Here is a 21,776-nt window from a genome sequence, read left to right as displayed (position 1 = left end):
AATAAAAAAGTACTCCCACCACAAACTGCAATTGCAAATACCTGTTCAAAGTTGTATTTTCAAAGAAAATAACATAGCTGCATCCAATAAATCCAGGTGATGTTACTTTGTGCAACTGTACAAGAGGATTTCTTCCCCCCCCCCCCCCAAATTGATTAAATCCTGGTTTTAAATGACAACATACAGTGCCTGGAGTTGCTCGTAAACCAGCAAAAGCATTTGGTTTGACAAGCATTTGCAAAATAGTCTACAGATTTTTGTTAAAATTTTTTAAAAAGATAGATATTAACATATAAGATTTTCAATCTTCAGTCATATGGGCATATAATCTGTTGGAATTGCTTTGTTATACAGTAACAGTGGTAAGTTATAGTCATGCCTAACAAGGAACAGTGAACATGGTCACACAAAAGCTCTTTGACCTTGGAAGAGTGAAATATAGATTGGCAGTATCTAAATGTTTCAAAGTGGATGAGAGTGTGGCGCAGTGGTCAGGGAGCTGTCCTAATAACCACACGGTTATGGGTTTGCACACGGGTAGGACAGTGCTCTTGAATCCTTCTGGTTTTCTGTTGTGGAACATCGTCATTTTTCAGTTACTCCCTAATATGTGTTAAGATGAACAGGAGAATAGTGGCTATGTATTTCTTCAGAAGGTGCCCATAGCTGTGCAGTTTCATACTGTAGCTTATATACCAAGTCTGCTGGATCATGCTTCGATAGTAAATTGTCATTACCCCCGGGATATGAAACTAACTTAGTGGCAAAACCCAGATGAACAAAAAAAAAAAATGATGCCAAAGTGCTCTAACAGATTTTATTTTTTGGGGGGGTTTTCACTTTTATTTCTATCAAATATTGGCAGATAGAAACATAATCCACCCAGCACATATATTACTTAAATTCCTCCTCATACAAACATCCTTTACCAACACCATAATTCTACAGAAATTTAAAAATAACTTCATATGCTACAGTTTCTTGGGGAGAGTTAATCCCTTAAACATTCTAGGATGGCAGGACATAGTTTACAGGCAGCTGACCTCAGGAGGGGCATGCAAACACAACAGTTAAAATCTTTAAACACGAGAGGTGTCTACAGTTAAACAATACTCCCAATGTACCCTGATGAACCAAATCTCCAAACCCTGCTTTTCAAAAACACGCTTACCTCTAGTCACTTTACAGAAGCCAGGAGGTGCTGGTACTTTTCAGCTACTACACGTCAAAGGGGAAGAAACTAATGGGACATTGTCACTGTAAAATGGTTTTATATACTTTACATATTCTATATTCTTATGATAAATTCCCCAAACCTGGAGCATTATATTGCATATAGAAGCTTTCTTCTCAGTATATTCAAGCACAGAGGATGTGCCAGTGTAAATCTAAATAAATCTTCTAGATAAATATTTACTTTAGTCCAATTCCCTTCATAATAGGGGCTTCACTGACACATTTTCTCCAATCCTTTTGATTATGATAGTGTTTGCCACCACATATAAATATAACGGATGAAAAGTCATAAATATGCTATGCTGCAGCATCTGGTAGAGCCAGGCAGGCACTCGCATCTTTCGATGGTTAACGGGAAGAAACTTTAGCATTTTCTTTATGACGGAGAAAGTATAAACAATTAAATTACAGAACTACGAACAAACAACCAAGTTCTATCACTTAAGTTACAAAAAACAATATTGAGAATGTTACTTGCATATTTCTTGCATGATATTGTTTGGGTAAGGAGCCTGCTAGATTAGGTAATAGCTAACTGATTAATGTGAACCATCCCCAAAATTCTACATGCACACATACAAGTGAGATTATTTCTTGGGTTCAGTCTATCTGTACTTTTATACTGAAAAAATATGACAGGACCAGATGTGGTCTAGCTGCTATGTATTTCTTTCTAAACTTGAAGCAACAAAATTAAGCAAGTCGTACATTGCTTCATTTCTCACACTCGCACTGAGCAAACTGAAATGAGCCGACTGAAATGAACAATAAATACTGTGTTAGAAATGAAACGTGCGACCCTTGCTTAAATCTGTGGCCCAGAAGACGACGCGTTTGAAATTGTGGAGAAATGAAATGTGGATTGAACCTGGGAGGCTAGGGAGTGCCAATCCGCAGCGGAACCTTCCGGAAAGTTCCTCGCCAGCCTGATCTCCCTCCTAAACGCTTGACTGGATTGTTCTCCCCTCAGTCATAGTCACAGCCGTTTCTCTTATCCAACACATACTTAAATAAAACGACCATTTTGTAAAAACTAAAAACTCTGACGACAAAGGCGAGAGCTCAGGATACATGTCTTTTAGTGCAGTGAATTCAGTGTCTAAGACTCCGGGTCTGAGTGAATCAGTGTGTGAGTGAAGCACAAATGTACTACAGCCTCTTAGCCCCGCCCACCACCCCTCCCTACCCATGGTACCTCAGTTCGAGACCTACGGACAAACACACAATGTGAGAGGCTGTGTTGTGGGGGGGGAGGAGGGGGGTCATCCAGAGTCAGGAGTTCTTCAGCAGCAATGGGGGCTCCGGTCACATCCTCACATCCTCGCGGGAATCTGTTGATGGCGGCATCCGCCCGCCATCGCTCCTCTCCGCCAAACTTCCAAAGATGAGCTCCTTACGCCGCCTCCCCCCTCCCCCCCGCCGAATCTGACTTAATCCACCACTTCACCATCGCTCGCGGCAGAGTAGCGGTTCGAGTCCCCCCTAGCCCCCCCCCCCCCCCTCCCCTCCTCCCCTGCCCCTGTTCGTCCACACAGCCCCCCCCCCCCCCCGGTCCTTTCCCCCCAGGACAGACCAGCGAGCCGATGGGCCTCACGCCTGCCCAGCCTTCATGTAGGACGGAATCGTGCCCCTCTGAGTCAGCCCTTCGAACCTTTTGTAAGTGTAGTTCAGGAAGACCCAGTCCTTGGATTTGTAGTCCGGTTCAGTCACGTTGGTCACTAGAACAAGAGGGACACGTCAATTAATCAAAGTCGTGCTCCACAAAAACTGTTTGGGCTAATCAAATACATACACTTAAACTAAAACTAAATCAGACAGGGACCCAAACCTGTAAATCAAACTTATTATTCCAAACAGAGTTGTGCGATCTACTTTGACAGAAATCAGTATTTGTTCCACAGAGAAATAGGACTATGGGAAGAGTCACGTTGGCCAGCCCAGTGAATACTATGGAGAGGCTCAGAATACACCAGTACCCTGAGGACATGGATACTCAACAGGGTGTGTGGGACTCACCAGGCTGTAGAATGTCAGACTCGGGGAAATCGTCAAAGTTCGACGTGTCGTCGATACTTTTTATTTCAATGGAGATGGCCGCTGGTCTTTCCCTGCAAGAATCAAAAGGAAGTCAGACGGCGAGCACTCTCGCCATTTTGGCCTGGTCGGCATCCCTCTGTGCCCGGCTGCAGTGCTCAGCATTAACACTACGCTCCGTTTGCACTGATCTTCACAGACTGAGCTCCAGAGTCCTGGCTTATGAATGTGCACACTGAGGATTTTAAAAAAATCCATCCACAACTGGAAGGCCAGTTCATGTGCAGGTGAGAACAGTGATGTGTGAGCTCCATGGTGCAGCTGAGTGCAGTTATGTGTGAGCCCCATGGTGCAGGTGAGAGCAGCTATGTGTGAGCCCCATGGTGCAGCTGAGAGCAGTTATGTGTGAGCCCCATGGTGCAGCTGAGAGCAGTTATGTGCAGCTGAGAGCAGTTATGTGTGAGCCCCATGGTGCAGGTGAATGTGCTTTCCCCAATGTGCTTTCTGAAAACCCCCAAACTGGGTACCTGATGTGCTCCCAGTCCACCGGCTCAAAGAACGGGTGGCTCTTGATCTCCTCGATGCTCGCGGCCCCGATACGGTTTTCTGCGTCGTTGCAGTACCTGCGGACGACAAAGAGGACCGCGTCAGCCCGTCCCGTGGCCTCTCTCTTCCTCTGAGGAGGAGGACGAGCTGAACCGCACGGAAGCTCCACACCGTGTGACCTGTACATACCTCAGACTGACTGAGCACACTGAGCTCAGCCCCGTCCGTGAGAGGTTATGTGGATCAGGTATGGCCCAACACCGAAGCCCCTCACACTCTACGCATGACGCTGTCCGTCAGCCCCACTCCATTCTCCTGTCGTAACCAGGAGGCAAGAACCCCAGGAAGACGAACACCCGATTTCCCATAATGCACCGCCCACCTCAAAATCAGGTCCTTGGCCTTCTCGGAGATGGGCACCTCGGGGGGGAAGACCAGAGTCTCCTTCCAGTTCATCACCTTCCTGTAGGTCTCTTGGGGGGTCTCGGAGCAGAATGGAGGGTAACCTGGGAAACCGCAAGAGAAGCAGCCATTTTATTACCACGCGATGACGTCATCTCTGCAAAAAGACCATCGCCAGACGTTCACCACACCAGCCTTCTGAGTGTCATCCAGTTTGATGTCCAGAATTCAGGAGCATGTTATGGCATCTCATCAGACGCTGGTCTTCAAACCAAGCCAAAGTCGCACGTTTCAATCTCAGCTGAATAAAATAGGCTTAAAGTCACAACATTTGTTTTCTTCGGCTCTTTATGGATAATTACTATCTTGATTGCACAGCCTTAAAAAAACAAGGATTCCAGTAGCAGACAGCATGTACATACCTATTAACATTTCATACATGATGACACCCAGGGACCACCAATCACAGAGCTTGTTGTAGCCCGTCTGCATGAACACTTCTGGGGCGATGTAATCTGGAGTTCCCACAGTGGAGTAGGCCTACAGGTAAAACAGAGTGAGAGGCTCGTCCTGATAATGCACGGTTCTAGTGTATGGTTAGGGTTCTAATGCATCGTTCTAGTATGCGGTTAGGGTTCTAGTGCACGGTTAAGGTTCTAGTGCATGGTTCTAGTGCAGGGTTACGGTTCTAGTGCAGTGTTCTATTGCATGGTTAGGGTTCTAGTGCATGGTCCTAGTGCACAGTCCCCTCACCAGCTGCCTCCGGTTCTTCTTCCATGTCTCCGCTTTCCTCTTGGAGTTCATGTTCTGGAAGGCTGCAGGGTGGACAGTCGGAAAAGGAACACACCCTTTTAATTCCCAGCTCATTAGAATGTGAGAAGTCTTCCAGGCTGCAGACCATCAGACACTTTCACAGGTAAACTATTCCAGCTGCAGATACTCAGACAGACAGGCATGCTGACGGGCGCTAACTCACAGAAGTCGCTGGGAGGGTTGTGTGTGAGGTTCCTGTAGAACTCGGTCCGGTGAGCTTTCTTCAGTCCGGTACACAGCCCAAAGTCTGATAGCTTCACATGACCCTGGGAACCAACGCAGTACAGGCTCAGCACGTTGGGCCGCTAACACAGCTGTTAGAATAGCAACATTCAGGCTAAGGACTGTAAACACAGACACACAGCCAGACACACGCAACTGTGTGTATCTGTGCGTGTGCTGTTCATATATAAGGGCATACATGTGTGCATTGGTGCGTGTAAATGTGTATATGCACGCGTATATGTCTGGATTTACTTGCGTGCGCATATGAAAGTGTTTAATGCGTTTGTATGCGTGTATGCGCGTCCCACCCTGGAGTCCAGCAGCAGGTTGTCCGGTTTAATATCTCTGTGGATGAACCCCAGCTGATGGATGGAGTCGATGGCGAGCACCGTTTCAGCTATGTAGAACTGGGTGGCCTCCTCTGACAGCGTGTCCTTCTTCATCAAAAGGGTCATCATGTCACCTGTGCAGTGGCCCAGAAGGAGTCAAGCATATCACTGTTCTCACCTGCACCATGGGGCTCACACATAACTGCTCTCACCTGCACCATGGGGCTCACACATTACTGCCCTCACCTGCACCATGGGGCTCACACATCATTGCTCTCAGCTGCACCATGGGGCTCACACATTACTGCGCTCACCTGCACCATGGCCCCACACATCACTCTTCTCACCTGCACCATGGGCCCCACACATCACTCTTCTCACCTGCACCATGGGCCACACACAACAAGGTATCAACCATGCATACGAGTCACATACTCCAATCTCTCCCTACCCCCCGGAAGGAACTCCATGATGAGGTAGAGGTTCCTCTTGTCCTGGAAGCTGTAGAACATCTTCACCACCCAGGCCCCGTCGGCCTCCACCAGGATGTCCCGCTCTGCCCGGATGTGGGCCACCTGCAGGGGTCAGGACAATGAGCCAGGAGGAGGTTGGGTCAGGACAATGAGCCAGGAGGAGGTGGGGTCAGGACAAGGAGCCAGGAGGAGGTGGGGTCAGGACAAGGAGCCAGGAGGAGGTGGGGTCAGGACAAGGAGCCAGGAGGAGGTGGGGTCAGGACAAGGAGCCAGGAGGAGGTGGGGTCAGGACAAGGAGCCAGGAGGAGGTGGGGTCACTTTATCACTGTTTTATACATATTTTAAAATATATATTTTTTTACCTGTGGTTATTTTGTTTTTCTCTGATATTTTTATTTTCACACACCATTTTATTTTATTACTTAATTTTATATCCTTTCTATTTATTTGTTTTCTTTCTTTCCACTGCTGTAATATGTGAAGCATTTTGAGCTGCATCTCTGTATGAAAGGTCCTACACAAAATTTATCATTCTTATTATTATTATTGCTATTACCTTACTGGAGCTCACAGCAGGCAGTTGCAAACCCCAGAGTTAAAGGGATAGTTCAATTTTAGTTCACAATAATGTAAACTAAACAGCAGAACATATGCTTGGGGACTGTCTGGGAATCGACCGTGTCAAGGACACACTGTAACCTGAAGCACGTCATAAAAGAACAGTCGACACAATGGGGCATTCCTCAGCTTCTCAGCTTCAAACCCAGCAAACATTCAGGCACACAACTATTGTTACTTTGGCCTTTGATGCTGCTCTTCAAAAGCTGCGGCAAGATTGTTTGTGTCGTAAACAATGGCCACAATATATTGCTGGCCTAATTTCAATGGCTTCACAATAAAGCACATATTTCAGTGCTCCAATATTGCAATTGCCATGCAAGTTGAGTGACCATGGTCGACAGAACAGCTCTGGTTTATTCCAATTACCATTCCAAGCACAGAACACATCAACCAACAAAAAATGACTGATTATACAAAATGTACAAATTCAGCTGCAAGTCAACAAAAGGTGCATCATTCCCATCATTCCACCGGCCGAGCTGTTATTCCAGATAAGCAGCCAAACCTCTTTTTATTTATGATTAGAACCTTCGCACCCATTCTTTTGCCAGATTGTCCAATTTTTCACAAGACATCAGTACACAAAATAAAATAGATGGTGGAAATGAAATCTTTCTACAAAAGTAACTGAATGGGGAAAAAAGACTCTAAATTACTAAATTCTGGGATCTGGGCCAAACCTGAAGACCCACAGGAAAAGGTATTTTATTCATTCATAAATATATATATATATATTTTTTTTTTGCAATAGAGCACTTTCAGTTTGTCTCCCTGCTTACTGTGTTCCTGCAGCCAGCCAATGGGAGAACTTGGGCTGAGTCTGAATCAGCGCACTTGCCTACTATTGAGTGCACAAGCTGCATACAAGCTGTCAGCAAACTTGCACCTCATTGTAGACAAGGTAGGGTGGTTTTGGTACACGGCCTGTCTTGCCCAGGGCGGGGTTTCAACCGGCAACCCTCCGACTGCCAGACAACTGCTCTTACCTCCTGAGCTATGTCGCCCCATATTGAGTGCACAAGCTGCATACAAGCTGTCAGCAAACTTGCACACTCAATAGTAGACAAGTGCGCTGTTTTGGACACGGCCCTGGTCTTGACGGAGGACTCAGACAGACGCACCTGTTCCTTCTCCAGCATGTCGGCTTTCCGCAGGATCTTCATAGCGTAGATGTGCCCCGTGTCCTTCTTCTGCACCAGCCGCACCTGGGGATACAACAGAGAGAATATCACACAGCGCCATCTGCTGGGGAGAGGCCGTCAAGCCTTCCCGCTTGTTCAGTTAAGATGACAGCCTCGTTGACACTACATAACACTCACTGAATATATTCCTAACCTTCAGTAAGACTGTGACAGGAAAAGATCCTACTTAACAACCTTTCATTTAAAAGCAGATCAACCACTGTTAACGAACGTTATACAACACAACTGCATAGGATCCTGCATCAATCTTGTTTCAGAAAGAAAATAATTATTGAAGTGATCAAAGCAGATAAAATTACACTTTACAGTATCTTTCACATCATAGATGTCTGTCTGTGTGCACAAGTGTGTTTGTGTGTGCCTGAGAGACAGAGTGTGTGTGTGTGTGTGTGTGTGCATGTTTAAGGGTGTTAACTTGTATGCAAAGCAAATTAGCCATGTTATTAAATGCTGATCTATCAGCAGTCAAATTAACCTGTCTGTGGTTTCGGATAAGCAAGCAGGCCACACCAATGGGGCAGATATGGAAATGTAGTGTATATGCCGTTTGGACTGAAACCTGAAGCCATTTGAACACTGGAGTATAATACTGGTGTACAACACTGGATTATGACACTAGAGTTTAACACTGGAGGGTAACACTGGAGTATAACACTGGAGGGTAAAACTGGAGTATAACACTGGATTTTAACACTGGAGGGTAAAACTGGAGTATAACACTGGAGTGTAAAACTGGAGTATAACACTGGAGTGTAAAACTGGAGTATAACACTGGATTTTAACACTGGAGGGTAACACTGGAGAATAACACTGGAGTTTAACACTACATAATAACACTGTGACGCGCACCTCTCCAAACGCGCCCCTCCCGATGACCTTGAGGGACTCGAAGTCGTCCAGCCCCAGACGCGTCCTCTTCAGCCGCAGGAACTCAGTCTCCTTCCGTGCGTGCTGCGAGCGCCGCATGATCTTCTGCAGAGAGAGAGAGAGATGGAGAGAGAGAGAGAGAGAGGGAGAGAGAGAGAGAGAGAGAGAGGGAGAGAGAGAGAGAGAGAGAGAGAGAGAGGAGAGAGGGAGAGAGAGAGAGAGATGGAGAGATGGAGAGATGGAGATGAAGAGAGATGGAGAGAGAGAGAGAGAGAGAGAGCACACACGTCATACACCTCAGCGCTTTACACATCATCTTCTGCACAGAGAGAGCACACACACACCCCAGGGCTTCACAGCTTTATACACTATCCTCTGCACAGACAGACAGGACAGATTACGCTGTAGGGCTGCCATGGTCAAACACACAGACACAAGAGAATAACACAGTACCTCTTCATCCTGCAACCCTTCCTCGTCCATAACCTTCTCCAGTTTCTTCTGTCTGCAAAGAGAACAGAGTACATACTCAAGTGAATGGGACATTTAATTAAAAAAAAAAAAAAAAAACCTGATATATTCAAAAAATCTATTCTTCAAGAAAGGTAGGCTTTACCTCTCAATTTAAAGCTCAAAACATGATGCAAAAGGGTTTTATCTAATGGTTTACGACCAATACGGAAGACAGACCTGAATACAGTAAGTACAATAAAGGTTTCTGGATCACATGTTAACCTATTAAGGTGTACGCTCACAAATGTGTGATTAGAATGTTCAGTTCAGAACATTCTAATGCTGATGTCACAATCACTGCTGGGAGCTGAAAGCAGAACACAGTTACACAGGGAAAAAATCATTACAAAAACCTGCTTTTTCAAAGGGCTAATTCTGCCCTTCATGTGTGTAAAGAAAGCCACAATAAGGGCTGACTACTGAACTAGAAATGATCACAATGTCTTCATTTTATACAAACTATATTCATACACTCCTTACAGTCAGTAATAAACTATAAACTTGCTTGTACACCAGTAAAATATAAAACTTTATGGATAGACAGCATAAAAAGAAAAATTTGGCCAGGGGCCCAGGATAAGATATCATCCTCACTCATCCTGCATTTCATATTACTGATTTACCCTCTATAAGCTGCTGATTCAAAACACTTCCTTGTGTGACACAGAACAAGTAATAATGCTGTTATACACTGATCCAGTACAGTCTCAATCAACTACAGTTTTAACCCTCTGAAGAACATTATTTTTATTTTTTATTTTAAATCAGTGTTCTAGAACTTCATTGCTTTCAATTACCATCACTGACTGTGACATCAGCATTAGAATGTTCAGTTAAGAACATTCTAATGACATGTTTGCAATCTTACACCTTAATGGGTTAATACGGCCCCACACCCTCAGCAGTAGGGATGGAATACGTGCATTTAAACTGAAAGGAGGGCTTATGCAATACCTCTAAACTACCACTGGATGGCAGTGTATTATTACATGTACCACAGGCACGGAGGGTAAAGTACTTCTGTATAGTGACAAGTCTCCCGTGAGAAGCACTGTAGCCAACATGAACATAAAGTTTCCAGAGCAGGTTTTTTACATATTGCTTCTATGAGCGTGATTAAGTTGGAGATTTAACATTGTGATTTTATGTGGATGTGAATATGGTTTCATTCTGCTCTATTCATACGTATGTCCATGTATATGCAGGTGTGTGTGTATGGGTATGTATGGGTATGCATGCATGTGAGTGTATGCATGCATATTTGTGTACGACATCGGGTGGTTGTGTACATGCAGCAGTTGTACTTGTCCAAGACTAATTTCTCCAAGGAGACAAATAAGCTTATCAATCTATCAATCAATCAATCAGTAAAGGGAAGATGAGAAGCAGGACGACAGGACGGAGAGGAAGTGACCTCGTCTCGCGCTCCTCGTGCTGGGTGAGCAGGGTGCTGTAGAAGTTCTCCAGCGTGAGTTTGGCCACAGTCACCCGCTCGCGGGTGTGGTTGCTCATGGGGAGGCTCTGGGCTGTCCCCCCTGTCATGGCCATACTATCCTGAAAGGGACACAGAAAAAAAAACACTTTAAATTTAACTCATCATTTCTTACAGGGACCACTTCCTAACACATCAGCTCTGAAGAACATCTCCCCTGCATACGCTACCTTCTGCTCATACCACACGCCATCAGACTATGAGAAAATGCTGACCAGTCAAAGGGCTTCATTAGTCACACCAATTTAAAATAAATGTGTCTGAAGATCAAACGTTTATTTTTAACGGTGCAAGCAGAGTGTTGGAAAGCACTGTCATTAACACTGTCATTAGCACACGTTCAGTAAGAGCGGCAGGGCACTGAATGCTCTTTTTCAGCATCGTCAACTCTTCCCCCGAAACGCGGTTTTACGCGGGGCGTATGCTTTGCGGCGATAAAGCGGCTCTCGTTCCCTTTTCCACCTCAGCGGTTTCAGAACAGCGTCGCGGTGAAAGGCATCAACCCTAAAGCGCGCTTTCCAGCTCTGTCTCTCCCACAACGGGAGCACAAATTATGGAAATATTAGTCACTGTAAAAGCTGTTAGCCGGCGAAAGCAGAATATTGCATCAGCCAGGGGAGGGAACTGAAATCGTGTGACTGACTCATTCAGACCAAACGGACCCACTCTGCCCAGGAAAGGCCGGAGATAAGCGCCCTGTTTAGTCTGAAGTCGACGCACAATTTTCTCCCTCGATTCTCAACAAACGGCCGGCGGGGCTGCTGTCGACCTGCCGAGCGCTGGGAGGAAGTCATGTGACCTTATCTTCAGAGGGCAATATCCCAGCGAAGTTTCCGCTCCCTGTACTCCAGGAGAGAATTTTCAGGAAAGTCCTGATGCAGGCAACACCCACAGAGAACAGAGCCAGTACTCTCACACCTCCCTTAACAGGGCTACAGTCAACACTGGGACAGTGTACAGGGCTACAATCAACACTGGGACAGTGTACAGGGCTACAATCAACACTGACACAGTGTACAGGGCTACAATCAACACTGGGACAGTGTACAGGGCTACAATCAACACTGGGACAGTGTACAGGGCTACAATCAACACTGGGACAGTGTACAGGGCTACAATCAACACCTCCCTTAACAGGGCTACAATCAACACTGGGACAGTGTACAGGGCTACACTCAACACCTCCCTTAACAGGGCTACAATCAACAGTGGGACAGTGTACACGGCTACAGTTAACACCTCCTTTAACAGGGCTACAATCAACAGTGGGACAGTGTACACGGCTACAGTTAACACCTCCTTTAACAGGGCTACAATCAACACTGGAACAATGTACAAGATTACAATCAACACTGGGACAGTGTACAGGGCTACAATCAACACTGACACAGTGCTGCAATCAACACCTCCCTTAACAGGGCTACAATCAACACCGATACAGTGTACAGGGCTATAATCAACACCAACAGAGTGTAGAAATAAAAGCTAACATTCTTAAAATCACACCGACAAATAACTTAAAAATTCAGATCAATGAAAGTCTATAATTCAGTGATCACAGTCCAGAACTATGAATCTACACAACAGAATGCAACAGTTACCACTCGTCACAGTGTGTACTAACACAAGTACAGCAATGACAACTGACAAAGTACAGAAGTCAACACTGACATATAAAAATGTCCAACTGACGAACCACAGGAATCAAACTGGACATGTTGTAGTAACAGAACTGCAGAATTGTGCGGATGCACTGAAAAATAATTCAAACAGTTTTTTATCTTGTTATCAAACAGTTAACATCAGGGTTCATTTTGTCCAAACATGCAAAAAAAAAAAAAAGGTTGACCTCTGCATAAACTAAACAAACAAAGCAATCCTGATGCAAATCAAACAACACTTACCACCACGCTCCATAAAGCTACACTACCACAAAGGCACTGCTGCTTGCTTAGCATTCGTTTAGTTAATCATCTGAAAAGCAGTTTTGTTTTTTTAAATTATTTTTCAAAATTCCAAGTCAGTGTTCTGGAACTCAGTTACCGGGAGTGATTGTGACATCAGCATTAGGATGTAGAGTTAAGAACATTCTAATCACACATCTGTGATCTCACACCTTAAAGGGTTAAGCACAGTTCCTGAACATGGCACAGTTTTGCCACGCCTAGGACGGGGCAGCTGTGCTTCGCAGCATAGCTCCATGTGCAAATCTATTCCACTGACGTCCACAGAAAACCCCCCCACTCCAGCTGACGTTTGCTACACGGTCACCTTACACCCCGCAGGTGTGTAATCTGAGGGGGGGATGTTTATGAAATATCTTTTTTTTCTGATAGTTCAGTTGATGGATATGCAATCGTTTAGATGCTCCAGTGCTTCCTTCTCTCCCCCAAACCCCTTCAGTCAAAAGCACTGAATGACACAGAGACAAACAGAAGCAAATTTAGGGGTGGAGGGGCTGTACAGGACGCCGAACAGCAGCTGTAGCAGAACTGGTTTAAATCCAGGCATGGTGTTGCAGTTCCGCCACAGAACCACGTACTGTGTGAATCAGAATAGACAGCGCACAAACTCGACACGATGCACGTCACTGCGGACAGGGGGAATTTGCTAAACAAATGAAACGATAAGGAGCGCTCGCATTCGCCAGAACTGGTTGTTCTGGCCGGGCTGTGACGAGGCGGGGAGTGCCGCAGAGGCGGAAAGCCTTTAGTGACCGCGGCGTGTAGCACGTTAGCACGTTAGCATGCTGCTCCTGTTCACCAGCGACGCGCGCTGCCTCATCCCGCGTGACCTCTGACCCTAAACGAATACGCAAAAAAACCCTTCAACTCCTCAGCAGGCCCTTCCTTCTGCACCGCTAGGGAAGGGTCGGTGTATTATCGCGATTCGCGGCCGACTCCAACACAAACAGACACCCGGAGAGGATGCACAGTCGGCCAGGCCTGGGGAGGGAGGCGGAGCTAAGAGGCGGACAGCTTAGAACGAGGTCATCGTGCGGATTGCACCACCTGATGCTGCTGTACTGCAGGCAAACACATCTGCGGCTGATCAAGGCACATCAGCCACAGACGTGACGCCCTTAGGATGGGGGACACGTGGTTATAACGGCAACCAGCCGCGAGGAACGGCCCCTCTGCTTTCACCGCACACTCATCTTCCTGAGGGAAGCATATGGATGGACTGTGCAGGACTGGTACTGTGAGGCGGTGAGGTGGTGCATTTCCTTTGGTGGATGTGCCATCACTTCCCACAGGGAGGCATCCATAGAAAAAGCTGCACTGCCATGGATTAAAGGCCAGGAGAGTCTGGGAACACAGCAGGACAGGCGCAAAATAGCATAAATCTTTAAACTGGATGTATGCCTCCCATAGGTAGCATAGCCTAGCTCCTGTTGCACACAGGCCTATTTCAGCCCATCAAACTTCTTTCCCAGGCACAATAAGACCACTGCCGTACCAATACTCCACCTTTCCCTTTGTGTCATGCAGAATCCCACACGTGCTTGGGATTCCAGCCACTACCTGCCGTGTTCCAGTCTCCGACTCTATCCTCTGCATGGTCCAGCTTGAAGCCAGCCTTGATGTCCATCTCCGACTCAATCTCTGATGGTCCAGTAAGCAGGACCTTCCATTTCCTCCCAGCTCTATCTCGCATGGTCAGCTTGAGCCAGGTACTTCCATGTTCCAGTCTCCGCTAAACCCTGCCTGGTCAGCTTAACCAGGTACCTTCCTGTTCATCTCCACTCATCCTCTGCATGGTCCAGCTTGAAGCCAAGGTACCTTCCATGTTCCAGTCTCCAGCTCTATCCTCTGCATGGTTCAGCTTGAAGCCAAGGCAGTCAGCACCTGAGTCTTTTCCCTAAAGCGTTTGCATGATGAAAATGTTTGTTTCCGCTGCTCAGTTCAGTGCCCCTGTCCATTCCCATTTAAAAAGGAGACAGTTGATCCACTTTCTGTCACAGATCGCAATTAAATTTTTTATCTTTGCTGTACTTTGAGATTTGCAGATTTTATGAATTGAAGATTCCCCAATAAAAGACAGACATAAATTGAAGGGAAACTCCACTGGATATCAAACATTAACTCAATGAAGAGAATGGAAAATTAAGAACATTTCTCATTCAGATTCTGTTTCGAAACTGCTTTTTGCCATTTGCATTTTAAAATACCGAGGGCTTCATTTATTATCACAATGCAGCGATGCACTATGGGATCGCCGCACTCATTTGGAAGGCAGCAGTCTTCAGCCTTTTAGCCCAGGTGAACCGTACCCTCTGCAGACACGCAGGTGATCTCTCACAGGTGGAAGGGCCTGTGAAGGCCTGCGTCTGTGTCACCACAAAGTGTCAGTAACACTGGCTGCCAGTGCTCACGCCAGCACAAAGACTTCGGCCATGAGACATCCTACATTACAACAGATACATATGAGGATACCGTCAAATCTGGTCAAACTGAGGGACACAAGCCGGCAGCATTCTGCGATGCACAGGAAACGGAACAGCACTTTAAAGTGCAATCTTTACTTGCTGTCTTGCAATGCGACCTTGAAATAAACCAGAGTAAAGCCCGCCCCTTTTTTAAAGGGGCGTCAGCTTCTGGCATCCAGGGGTGTGGTGTTTTGCTGCTCATTTGCCTAAACGCATCAGTATTCCGCTCCACGCCATTGGCTGTGCTCTGAATTGATACGTGGGCCTAGCTATCTGAGAGAAAATCAAATGCTTCTGGAAAACGTTACAGCTGCACTAAGGCCTTGAGCCTACTGATGCCCCTGCCAGAATAACCTGCCAAGAAATGAAAGGCTTCCTTTACTTTACTGGTGGAAGCTGTGGTTCAATGGAATACGCTGGCAAGCTTCCAACAACACAAAAAAAAAAACATATGCGGCATTCTTCAGAAAGGACCATCTATAAGAGGTCCTGTCAACACGGGCAGTTTGTTCTTCTTTTTTGGGAGGTTCTGATTGGCAGGTAATGTCAGGGAGGAGACGGGTGCAGGTACAGGCCTTAAAAGCCCCACGTTCGGATGAGGAACAAACACACAAGGCTTATTAACTGAAAGTGACTTCATCTGGTAAACAAGGGCCGCGTTGACAAGGCTGGTCTCCACCCTTAACCGGCCGTCCCAAGCAGGAAGCTACACCCCTGCGCATGAAAGCCCCAGTCAGATGCCCGCGGGGGGGGCGGGGAGGCACTGACCCAAGCCAAGACAAACACCTTGCGCCCAGTCCTCAAATATTTTCCGCTCAGCCCAAACCCCCTTAGCCCCCCCCCCCCCCCCCCAGCAGAAGAAGGATAGAGAACAAGCTGGACTCATACACAGGGAGAAAGCTGCCATTTGTTCTGTTCATGGGCAGCTACGCTGTGCCATGTGACTCATCCTGTTAAATTTACCAAAATAATATGCCTTGAACACAAAGGTACAATATTTTCACCACTGAAGCCAAAAGGTGTTTCCTGTTAAAAAGCGTTTGGAAAAAAAGCCACTACAGTCATCCTATAATCCCATAAAACTTTGAGTGCTCAGTTATCAGGTAGCAAAGGCTCACTAATCTGATGCCTTCTTAATGTGTCAATATTTACACTTCATCCCAGGATCTACAGGAAAATATATATTTCTTATAGATATAAAATAAATATATAAATATATATATACATAAAATATATTTAGCAGACAATTATCCAACTTTTTGTGGAGGTTCAATGATAATTCTGAGGTAAAGTACTGACCATGTGTTCCCTGAACACAAAGATAATGTCAGAATCCATTACATCCATCAAGTTTGGACTAATGGATCCTCTACATGCTCCACAACATATACCAATCTAGGCAGCACTGAGCTTCATGTAGCTATTATGGGTAGTGTTGAAACTTGTTATCTTTGAGACAGAGAATCACAGCTAGCTCCTTGACAAACATTTCTCATGAAGAGACCTTAACCTTAATGACCTCACTGCTCGCTAACAAATGCAAAGAACAGAACACTAAGTCTAACATATCAAACAAGAGGCAGTAGTTGGGAAACTAGATCCGATACCCCAGTGACAATGATCAAACAGCATGGTACTCAAGTAAACACAGGAAACACGGACTACTCTGTAGATGAATACTGTACCACAAGTAATCATTCAGAATGTGGAATTCTGCAGGACTAAACTGACCATTCAGAATGAGGAATTCTTCAAGATTAAATTGACCATTCAGAGTGAGGAGTTCTGCAGGAACTCGACACCATTCTTCCTGCAGAAAGTCCATCAGACTCGTTCTTAGATTTTACAGGTGCAAAGCAGCGTGTCGAGTGCAGCTTCAGAACGCTGAATAAACTGTGCTCAGATCTACTGACTGAGAGGGCAGAGGCAACCGGATAGCATTACAGGGCTTCTCCCTGCTTAAGAAAGAGGCGTAGGCACAACCCAAGCGTGACTGGTACGGCGATCTCAACACCTACACCCCTCCTTTGCAGTGCTTTCAAAGGAGTGTAATGAACTCTGCAATGAACCTTTACAAAGACTGAAAAAAGATTTTCTGAACTCTTCACGATCTACCAAGGCTGAGAGTATCAAATATTGGGGGGATCAATACTGGGAAACAGGAAGTGATAAAGCAGGAAGTGCTAGGGAAAAGGGTGAGATGAGAAACAGGGGGTGGCTTAGACGACTCAAAGTTGGCTGTAATGTTTTGGCACCGTTACGTTACACGCACTTAGCAGACGCTGTTATCCAGAGCCATTTACAGAACTCATGTCTCATCCTAGGGATCGAACCTGCAACCTTTAGGCAGTAATGGCCAAGTAACTAGGTTACCTGACCATTACACCACACTGCCAACAACAGATTGGAAGATTTTTTTGCAGAACCAATCTCACAAATTGCAAATTCCCTTTCTAAGTGCCCTAGAGAGAGTGCATGTGGGGACAGAACTGCCTAATATATAAAACATCAGCTGAATGTGTTCTTCTGAGTAAGCACTAGCCCAGCAAACAAAACATAAATAAATAAATAAATAAGGCTGAATATGGAAATGAGCAGCTGAACTGCCCACAGGGCAGTGTCAGAGGCCTGTGACCTTGAGGTCCCCTAAAGGTCAAGCGGTCAAACGAACAGAGAGAAGCAGCAGAGCAGCACAGCGTCCCCGCTCCATCAGTGAAGGCAATAGTCAGGGCTCTGTTCTGAAAAGGTCCGGGGGCCTGGTTTTGGAGGGCCAGCGTCCCTCACCCGCGCCTCACCCATGGAAACTATGACCCAAACACCTTACGCAACCAATGAACCACACACTTTTTTTTTTTTTTTTTTTTAAAGGAGAGTGGACCTGAAATTCTGTCTTTAATCAGACATGGGGAAAGCAGAGAGGGTTTTAGATACAGACGGGGCCACAGGGCAGAAGACCGCAGCCCTGGCCACCCAGACTGCGCTAAGGGGACGTGTGCCTAACCCCATGTCCCCTGTTCAAACGGTCCATTAGAGACCGCGCCGGAATGTCTTTGCATCTGTAACGTCTTCATTTTTCTCGCCAAGCGTGAATCTCTGATCCACTATTCAGACTGGGAAGTTCGGTAGTTTAACTGCAGTTGACCTTTTGAGGCCAATCGGACATTTTCCACTTTAAAAAAATGTTATTGTTTTTTTTCTGTAGCTTTTCACCTCAAATCAAATCATACAAACAGCGCTGTACTACATGCAAATGCACATACTGTTCCCTTATGGTATTGCACTGTTCACACACCAGCAATGCATGAACACATCTCATTGTTTCAAGATGATAACGATCGATGATGCTCTCTATACTCTGTGGTAATTTTATTTTTCATTTTACGATCATTCTGTGACAGTTCCCCTTGTAAAGAGCTCTATGCTAAATGAGGTCTGGCTGGCTTATCTCTGAGTGTGTGTGTGGAGTGAATGTGGAGTAGGTGTGTAATGAAATTACACATGATATAGCCTAGCTGTGGCTGGGCTCCAGGTCTAGAGCCGAACACTCAGGTCTTCTGATAAGAGTGCGAGTTTGAGGAATGAAAAGCATAATTTCTGCTTTCACATTAAAAATTTTAAATCAAAAATATTCAGTACAAGATCTCACGGGAGACTGAATAAAACATAAGAACAGACAAATCAGTGCACAGGTGAAAACATCCCAGCCGTGTGCCACGGACAGCAAACTGAGCAGCCAAACAGGCACACTGAATGTGTGCAGACAGCTCGTGACCTTTGCCCTATGATGCAAGAGGACGGGAGCCAATAGGGGATTTGGGGGAGTCTACCCAACAGTGTGGTGTAGACAGCACAATGACTGACTTCCATAAAGGAGAATATCCACAAATAACACAAAGATATGGATAGCATCTAAAGGTTTTCTCCGAAGAAGAGAGACGTAGAAGTGAAGACAGAAAAACAATCTTCTGATGGTTTAGGGGATCGACTTCAAAATAACTTAAAATTCTCAAGAAAGGTGGATGCTTTGAACATTGAGCTCAGGAAGCCACTGCCTTGATTATGTTTACTGTCTTAGAAGAGACAAATTGACTCTTTTAATTTGTCTACCTGAAAGGCCCAGACGAGCCAGGACGCCCGATTCTCGGGGACTGATTACTATTCTGAACAGTGCGTTGCGCGAAAGGAAACACAAAAAATGCAGCGTCTTCCTGAATCCATCCTGACTCTGCAGCACATCTAAGCAGAAACAAAAGCCCATAATGTGTCTTTTCTGCTGTCACCTCTCCAAACCCAGGATTAAAAGAAGAACTTCTGGTCAAACTTCATCAGTCCCTTCTCACTAGAATCAGGTACGGTTCCAGCAGCGAGAGAGAGAGAGAATGGTGTAGGAGATCATTCAGAATTCAGCAGGAGCAATGCCCATTTCAACTTTATCATTTAAAACATAAGCATAAGTTTAGTACATAATTATAACATATAATATTTCATAATATTACCTAATATAGTTTCATATAAACTTTTGTTTAATAAGAAAACTTAAATTTAATAAGATTTTCTCAAAGATTTTCTTCCCTTCATTTTTGGACCACGAGCACTGAAAGCCCCACCTATCCCTCTTTTCTTAGCTGTCAAGTCATGGTGCAGACATCTGGCCTGGCCTATATTCAATCAGGGGACATTAGCCTACATGTTCCTCTGCTCATAATCGACTGGCATGCCACACCGTGTCTCTGGTCAGGTGTCTATAGTTGGTTCAGTCTTGCAAAACCCTAAAAATATTATTACATTTACTCGTCTAGGAGCTCTGATGTATACTTCATCTATCTGCATCGAGCACCGGCCTGTATACTGCCTACAGATGATGACTGTTTAGTCACGGTTATGATTCTTATTCCAGGTAACACAGGATGCCGTTACAACATTGCAGGACTGTTGTGTCGTTGGCACCAGCGCGACGCCGACTCAACGCTGTGATGCTGAGGAATACGGTTGTGTGCGAACTTGTCCAATGCTGCCACAATGATGTATCACGCTCCTATTTTCAACCGGGATGACGAAAAGGCGACAATACATTCTGGCGATTGGTCTTTTGGTCTTCAGGATCGATAGCTCGGGTCAAAAATATTTCTGCTAATCTTTCATTATATCCATACTACATCAAGAGACAACCTTGAGTACATTTGCTTCTAGAAAAAAAAAAATATATATATATATATATATATGTGTGTGTGTAGAAACTGTTAATTACTACCGTTTAAGATTAACATTAATTCCGAGAATGTTACCTGTACTTTACATTAGTATCTGCAACACTTTGCTGATGGTTTTTTTGTTAAAAAATGTTGTGCATATTTTGTTTGCCATTATGCTGTATTTTCTTAATGCTTTGCTGGTCCCACTAAAAAGACACCGTCTAAATCCGACAATAACACGTTTGATTTAAATCGCTGTAAAATCGAAAATAAGTTAGTCAAATTAGTCTACTGTAATGTAGTTTGTTAATTATTCCCAGAGGTGTTTCTGAAAACCAACAGCGCCCATTTTAGCGTGCATGTACAAATGCAGAGCACGTCAAACGGTGATTAACTTCAGACAAATGTGAATCACCTGCACGCTATTTCACTGACAGATATTATGGGTACACGAATGCATTCACGAAGCAGACGATCTTACCCAGGGATATATAATTACTAAATTACCATAACGGGTCAGGAATTTTTTCTCTTCAAAAACCAACCTCGACGCTCTGACTTTAAAAGGAAAATGGTCTCATTTATTCTAAAATTATCCCTTCAACGAGTTAACGACTTATTTTATCTCCAGCGACATTTGTCTTGGGTTTTTATAGCATTTCCAAAAATACAGCTAGCTAACATCCCTGCGAATACCATTAGCTATCCATAGCACTGTGTCAAATATTTCAAAATAGTAGCTAGTTAAAAAGTTAAAGTGAAGACAAAAGTACTCACCACGGTAACCGTTTTCGATGCTCACTGATGTCCTTCGATTTGATATCAGTGTCACTTGTGTATGAAAAAATTCAGTGTTGACATATGAGGTAAATAGGTTTCAGAGATCCCAAAGCTTCAAACAAAACGTTCAGTTGCTATTCTTTTACGGTCCCTGGGCGTGAACCCGTGTTTTACTGAAATTGAAGGCGACCGAAGCGCATCGATGTGTACAAAACAAAACTTTGTGGATTTGTTTGTTTCCATAAAACAATCTCTGACCTCCTCACTCGCTTCTCCATTAGCAACAATACAACCCGTTTTTCCTGTTCCTGCTCGAACACCTCACGCCACGCACCCTATCGTCATTTTAATGACAGGTCGGCAAACCAATGATATACCAAAAAAAATGCGACTGCCTCGTTTGGCCACCCACGTTCGAAGACGTAAAAAGCCCCGCCCCTCTCTCCGCTTATCAGATAAAGGTTATTTGTCTTCCTGTCATACGTTTCTCAAATCACTCTTTCTGTCTAGACCTGACAAAATCATAATGAATGAAACTAACATTCGGGAAGCACGTAAAACACACAAAATCTCAAATATAAGCCCTGTTCCTTATTTAACAGTGCGACAGAGAAGCAAGAAC

At 45.0% G+C, this 21,776-nt stretch overlaps 1 protein-coding gene across 1 annotated transcript; it reads right to left on the bottom strand.

The window, feature by feature from the left end:
• Positions 1–803: 803 nt before the first annotated feature.
• Positions 804–21,485, bottom strand: LOC135258745 (serine/threonine-protein kinase 38-like). Its single transcript, XM_064342277.1, has 14 exons — positions 21,152–21,485; positions 10,676–10,815; positions 9,202–9,253; positions 8,731–8,853; positions 7,801–7,884; positions 6,037–6,160; positions 5,565–5,719; positions 5,195–5,297; positions 4,972–5,033; positions 4,641–4,758; positions 4,199–4,322; positions 3,798–3,893; positions 3,253–3,344; positions 804–2,954 (listed from the first exon to the last, which is right to left on the bottom strand). Exons 2-14 carry the CDS (start codon positions 10,807–10,809, stop codon positions 2,827–2,829), a joined length of 1,395 nt encoding a protein of 464 aa, XP_064198347.1. The 5' UTR covers positions 10,810–10,815; positions 21,152–21,485; the 3' UTR covers positions 804–2,826.
• Between the last annotated feature and the right edge of the window lie 291 nt (positions 21,486–21,776).

This window comes from Anguilla rostrata, chromosome 7 (genome assembly GCF_018555375.3).
Source record: "Anguilla rostrata isolate EN2019 chromosome 7, ASM1855537v3, whole genome shotgun sequence".
Taxonomy (NCBI): Eukaryota; Metazoa; Chordata; class Actinopteri; order Anguilliformes; family Anguillidae; genus Anguilla; species Anguilla rostrata.
This window is presented reverse-complemented; position numbering and strand designations above follow the sequence as displayed.

Bases quoted from the DNA above. Each gene is read 5' to 3' on its own strand.
- LOC135258745 (XM_064342277.1), bottom strand. From the start codon at position 10,809: ATGGCCATGACAGGGGGGACAGCCCAGAGCCTCCCCATGAGCAACCAC. The intron at 8,854-9,201 runs GTACTGTGTTAT...CTCTCTCTGCAG, and splicing joins AAGGGTTGCAGGATGAAGAG to AAGATCATGCGGCGCTCGCA. The intron at 5,720-6,036 runs GTAGGGAGAGAT...GCCACTGCACAG, and splicing joins CATGGAGTTCCTTCCGGGGG to GTGACATGATGACCCTTTTG.